This window comes from Drosophila subobscura, chromosome U (genome assembly GCF_008121235.1).
Source record: "Drosophila subobscura isolate 14011-0131.10 chromosome U, UCBerk_Dsub_1.0, whole genome shotgun sequence".
NCBI classification, from domain to species: domain Eukaryota; kingdom Metazoa; phylum Arthropoda; class Insecta; order Diptera; family Drosophilidae; genus Drosophila; species Drosophila subobscura.
This window is the reverse complement of record NC_048534.1, coordinates 25,894,673-25,899,739: the sequence shown is the minus strand read 5'-3', so window position 1 is coordinate 25,899,739 and position 5,067 is coordinate 25,894,673. Positions and strand designations below refer to the sequence as shown.

Here is a 5,067-nt window from a genome sequence, read left to right as displayed (position 1 = left end):
AGCTTCCACTCGTTGGTCTCAGTTGCTGATGCTCAGTGGCTGATCGCCGAACGAGAGGTCTCACTTCGTAAGGGTCTTCGTAAGAGCGCTGTACGTGTTTCCCTTACCTCTCAGTGCTAAACACAAAGCGACAACCAGCGAATTGCGAAGTGTAATCAAATTTTGTTCTATTTATTCGAGATAAATGTGTTGCGTTCTGTGTCATCGTAAATTATTATCGGTTTCTGGAGCGGCTTGCACCACCTAACGGCAGCACCGCATCCTATTTGTGTATGGGTGGAACCGAAAAGTACGTCTGAAGGCTTAGTTCTGGCTACCGACTTAGCTGGAAACGGCATTAACGAATGCAGACAAAAAAAATGCAATTCAAATAAACTCGAAAAGAGTGTCACACACACGCGTTCATTTCGTGCCTCTTCGTTTAAATGTTGTGCGCGCGAGCTTCAATTGCTGGAAAGCTCGAAACGGAATGCTTTTAAATCTGTTATATCAGTTGATTTCATTGTCAAGCTGCAAGTCCAGTTTTTGTAGTTATATAATTTCCATTTCCATAATATTCGACAATTATAAATTTGTAAAAGTATTGACCTTAAATTTAGAACGTTATATGGTCTAAGTCTAAGTTGAAAGCAGTTATTAGCCGACCATGCGAATACCACCGATCAAGAGATGTATTTGTTTCGCACTGATCTGCGCTCTTCTGGTAATATTTTTTTTGTCAATCAAGTGAGTAACAGAAAAATAATAGCTCTAATCCAAAAGAACTAAAAAATTGATGTGCCAGAGAATATGAAGGAGCTGACCAGCAGATTGGACCCGTACGTACAACGGAAATTGACTCTAGCCAGCACCTGAAGCCGCCCTCTTCCAGTGAACCAACTTCTGCAAAGAAGCTTTGGTTCTTTAAAAATGGTGAATTATATCCCAGTCCGGCAAAGGAATACTCGAGAAACTTGTATATACCCGATTATTGGTTGCTGCCGGATCTACGACTGTCTCAAACCGATCGCATTGTCAACCAGCTGATGTACGTGCCGTACGACTACGGGGACGTCAAGGCCAGCCGTCAGATAAAAACCATTCTCCTCTATAATGGTCTGCTTAAGTGGAATGTGACGAAGGGCCGTGATGTGTTTGTGAGCGACAAGTGTCCTGTGGATACCTGTCAATTAACTGACGATATGGGTATGGTCGAAGATGTCGAAATGATCCTCTATAAGGACCGCTACACACCCACGGCAAAAGTAAGTTCAGTGCGCAGGATCCGTGCCCTATATACGAGTCAAATCACGATGCTCTACAATCTTGAATGTCCTTTTAACACACTAGAATTAAACGTGCCCGATGCCATTAACTGGACGGCCAGTTACAGGTGACTCTGCCATCCATTTTTTGCCTTTAAAACAGGGAATAAGTTTGCTCTTTAATTGGCAGGCGCGACAGCTCTATAGTTACGCCCTATTCGAAGTGGGTGTACTACGATGACAACGTGCAGCAGAGAGCGCAGGATCGAAACTATGCCGAGAACAAAACAAAGAAGGTGGCCTGGTTTGTGTCCAATTGTAACGCAGATAATGGCAGACTTGAGTATGCTCTAGAGCTCCAAAAGCACATCGAGGTAATGATGATTCTAATTCTTTCAAGTGATATAATTCTCGTTGTTCATTAAGGTGGATATTTATGGCGCCTGTGGCACGTTGCAATGCTCGCGTGTTACCTCAGAAAAGTGCTTCAAGTTACTCGAAACAGATTACAAGTTCTATTTGGCATTTGAAAACTCCAACTGCAAGGATTACATCTCGGAGAAATATCTTGTGAATGCCCTGGATCGAGGGGTGCTGCCGATTGTGATGGGAGCCCACCCGCAGGACTACGCGGCACTCGCACCTCATGACTCCTACTTACACGTCGATAGTTTTGGCTCGCCAAAGGATTTGGCCGAGTACCTGATGGTTCTGGACGCTGATGACGATCTGTACAACTCGTACTTCTTGTGGAAAGGGACGGGGGAGTTTATTAATACGCACTTCTGGTGTCGGGTCTGTGCCATGCTGCATAACAAAGTTCAGCTGAAAAAGCCGTACTTTTATAAGGATTACAATGACTGGTGGGGTGGCCCGAACGTTTGCACCAACGGAACCTGGAACAATTTCACAAAAGTGGGCTTAGACCCAAGCCAAGTTCATTCAAGCTAAAACATGTTCCAACAGAATATAAATACAAACTGTAAAACAACCTGCAACAAACTGCAAAGTGTATTGAAATTTGGATCGAATCACTCGAGATGTATTCACACATGGTTGCTGTGTGTAATGGTATTCACCATTCCCAGCTTTTGCTGAGGGGTCCATGTTACTAATGTCACTTTGTTACTAATTCATCTTGCTCAAGCAATGATGCTAACAATTAGAACCAATTAGAACAATGAGAACCAGTTTACACGCACATACACTGAGCTCCCATTCAACGCGAAGAGCGCCAAACTCTCAGCCGAAGACATCAGATACTCGAGCCGAAGGCCCTGGGAGCCGATCATCCAGAAATTGTATGCAGGCAGTTGGCGCCTCAATGTGTTTGCTTAAAGGTGTCCGTCATTCCCACTCGTGCTGTGCGCACGAGCCACTTTTTTTGCCCAGCTCTGAAATGTACAAGCGTATTACAGTGATTCGTACCAATACCAATGTTCCGTTTTGCGTGCGTCTTCACACACAAACGCAAAAACGGCTCGTTAATTGTATGGGTGTAGATCGACATACTATATTCTAGATAACTGAAATAAGATTGCCAAGTACCCAAAGAGGAAATTTAATAATTGTCTGCGAAAGACAGATCTTAAATAAAGTTAAAACACGGCTCCAAAAAAAAAAAAAAACCTTTGAAAATTGTATATATTGAGCTTTCGGCGTTGTACCGTTCTAGCAAGAAAAAACTCAACTGGCTTTGAAATCTTTTATTCGATTTGATTTGCCAAGCGTGTTGATATAGAAATTATTTAGTGCTCATATAAAAACATACATTTTTCAGAAAGTAATTAACTAAATTTTCGCCTTGCGTCCAAGAACTGTATATGGCAAACTGTTGTAATTTTAATTGCAAGACTTGTTTAAACAAATAACCAAATCGACCATGCGTATACGAAGAAAGTGTTCGATCAAGAAATGTGTTTATTTCGCATTGATCGGCGGTCTTTTGGCCATCATTCGATTTAATTTTCAGTGAGTATTGGGGGATGAGCCTGCAGGTAAATAACTTAGCTTTAAGCAATTGATTTCGCAAGGAAAAATGATGGACTGGATGAACAGATTGTACCCGTAGATCAGCAGCAGAAAAGAGAAGTCAAGCCAAAGTCGCCTGCGATTGCCAAGAAGCCCTGGTACTTTAAAAATGGGGAATTATATCCCGGTCCGGCTATTGACTACAGCCTTGGCGTACAAAGACAAGCTATCGTTCACAAATTGTTGCCCGATCAAGTACTTCAAAATGATCGCATTGCCAACCAACTGATGTACGTTCCGCACAACTACGCGGAAATCAAGACCAGTGGCAAGCTTAAAACGATTCTACTGCCCCATGGACTGCTCAAGTGGAATGTGACGAAGGGCCGCGAAATCTTTCTGAGCGACAAGTGTCCAGTAGATACCTGTCAAATAACTGAAGATAACGCGTTGGCCGACACTGCCGACATGATCATCCATAAAGAGTTTGTAAAACCAATGGGTAAACCTCTAAGAAAATCCAAGCAAATCAACATGATCTTCTCTAGGGCTAAGTATGTACAAGCGCCCGATACCATTAACTGGACGGCTTCTTACAGGTGAGCAAAAATGTAAATTGTAGTGCCATTAAATAATCGGGAATAATCGGGGAATAATCGTTTTTCGTTTCTTTATTGACAGGCGCGAAAGCACCATCGTTGCGCCTTATATGAAGTGGATGTACTACAATGAACAGTTTCAGGACAAACCCCAGGATCGAAACTTTGCCGAGCACAAACGGAAAAAGGTGGCCTGGTTCGTGTCCAATTGTAAAACAGAAAACAATAGATTTAAGTATGCCCTTGAGCTGCAAAAATATATCGAGGTAGAGTTGAGGCGGCGGCATCACTCGTTCCTGTTTAAACTGATCTAATTTTCCTTTATTTTAACAGGTGGACATATATGGCGAATGTGGCAAGTTGAGGTGCTCAAAGTCAACGCCAGAAAAATGCTTCAAGTTACTCGAAAAAAATTACAAGTTCTATTTGGCGTTTGAGAACTGCAACTGCAAGGATTACATCACACAGAAATTTCTTGTGAATGCTTTGGATCGTGGTGTGGTGCCCATTGTGATGGGGGCCCGACCGGAGGACTATCTGGCACTCGCACCTCGTCACTCTTTCATACATGTGGATAATTTTGACTCGCCAAAGGCGTTGGCCGCGTACCTCAAAGTTCTGGATAGGAATGATGAGCTGTACAATTCGTACTTTATGTGGAGGGGAACGGGCGAATTTATTGAAACGTACTTCTGGTGTCGAGTGTGTGCCATGTTGCACTATGATGCTGACTTGCGAAAGCAACAGCAGAATCGTTCCAGCAACGAAAATCTTAGCTCGGGAATGTGCAGCCTTAGCTCCTGGAAGGGGCGTGCCAAAACGTATGACGGAACGAACCACCGTGGTGGTCTACCCATCGGCTATCCGATGATGAGAGATTAAAAAAAATATAGTCATTTACTACATTCGAAAATAGTGTGGCTCAAGAAGAGCAAAGCGTTAAATGTTCGGGTACAGCGGGAATCTTGGAGATTGGGCTTTTCCAAAAATTTTGTCACTTACAAAGTTTATACCCGGTACTCGAAGAGTAAATAGGGTATATTGTATTTGTGGTGGAAAAATGTATATGTATACACTGATAGTGTTGAAGAATATATATTTTCTTGATCAGGATCAATAGCTGAGTCGATATGGCCATGTCTGTCTGTCTGTCTGCATGTCTGTCCGTCCGTCCGTCCGTCTTGTTCGACGCCTCGTTCTCTGAGACTATAAGAACTAGCTAGTGAATAAAGTTTGATTCAAAATGAATGAAT

At 42.8% G+C, this 5,067-nt stretch overlaps 2 protein-coding genes across 2 annotated transcripts; both read left to right on the top strand.

Annotated features, from left to right (window-relative positions):
- Positions 1-599: 599 nt before the first annotated feature.
- On the top strand, positions 600-2,230 carry LOC117901867 (glycoprotein 3-alpha-L-fucosyltransferase A-like). Its single transcript, XM_034812823.1, has 4 exons — positions 600-726; positions 785-1,372; positions 1,435-1,618; positions 1,671-2,230. Exons 1-4 carry the CDS (start codon positions 647-649, stop codon positions 2,193-2,195), a joined length of 1,377 nt encoding a protein of 458 aa, XP_034668714.1. The 5' UTR covers positions 600-646; the 3' UTR covers positions 2,196-2,230.
- A 734-nt stretch (positions 2,231-2,964) lies between these two features.
- On the top strand, positions 2,965-4,786 carry LOC117901868 (glycoprotein 3-alpha-L-fucosyltransferase A-like). The gene is made up of 4 exons (XM_034812824.1): positions 2,965-3,215; positions 3,278-3,814; positions 3,897-4,080; positions 4,148-4,786. Exons 1-4 carry the CDS (start codon positions 3,127-3,129, stop codon positions 4,694-4,696), a joined length of 1,359 nt encoding a protein of 452 aa, XP_034668715.1. The 5' UTR covers positions 2,965-3,126; the 3' UTR covers positions 4,697-4,786.
- Positions 4,787-5,067: the final 281 nt, after the last annotated feature.

Excerpts from the sequence above, each read along its gene's own strand:
- LOC117901867 (XM_034812823.1), top strand. The coding sequence starts at position 647 with ATGCGAATACCACCGATCAAGAGATGTATTTGTTTCGCACTGATCTGC. Across the intron at positions 727-784 it reads ATATTTTTTTTGTCAATCAA|AGAATATGAAGGAGCTGACC; the intron begins GTGAGTAACAGA and ends TTGATGTGCCAG. Across the intron at positions 1,619-1,670 it reads AGCTCCAAAAGCACATCGAG|GTGGATATTTATGGCGCCTG; the intron begins GTAATGATGATT and ends TTGTTCATTAAG.
- LOC117901868 (XM_034812824.1), top strand. The coding sequence starts at position 3,127 with ATGCGTATACGAAGAAAGTGTTCGATCAAGAAATGTGTTTATTTCGCA. Across the intron at positions 3,815-3,896 it reads AACTGGACGGCTTCTTACAG|GCGCGAAAGCACCATCGTTG; the intron begins GTGAGCAAAAAT and ends CTTTATTGACAG. Across the intron at positions 4,081-4,147 it reads AGCTGCAAAAATATATCGAG|GTGGACATATATGGCGAATG; the intron begins GTAGAGTTGAGG and ends TTATTTTAACAG.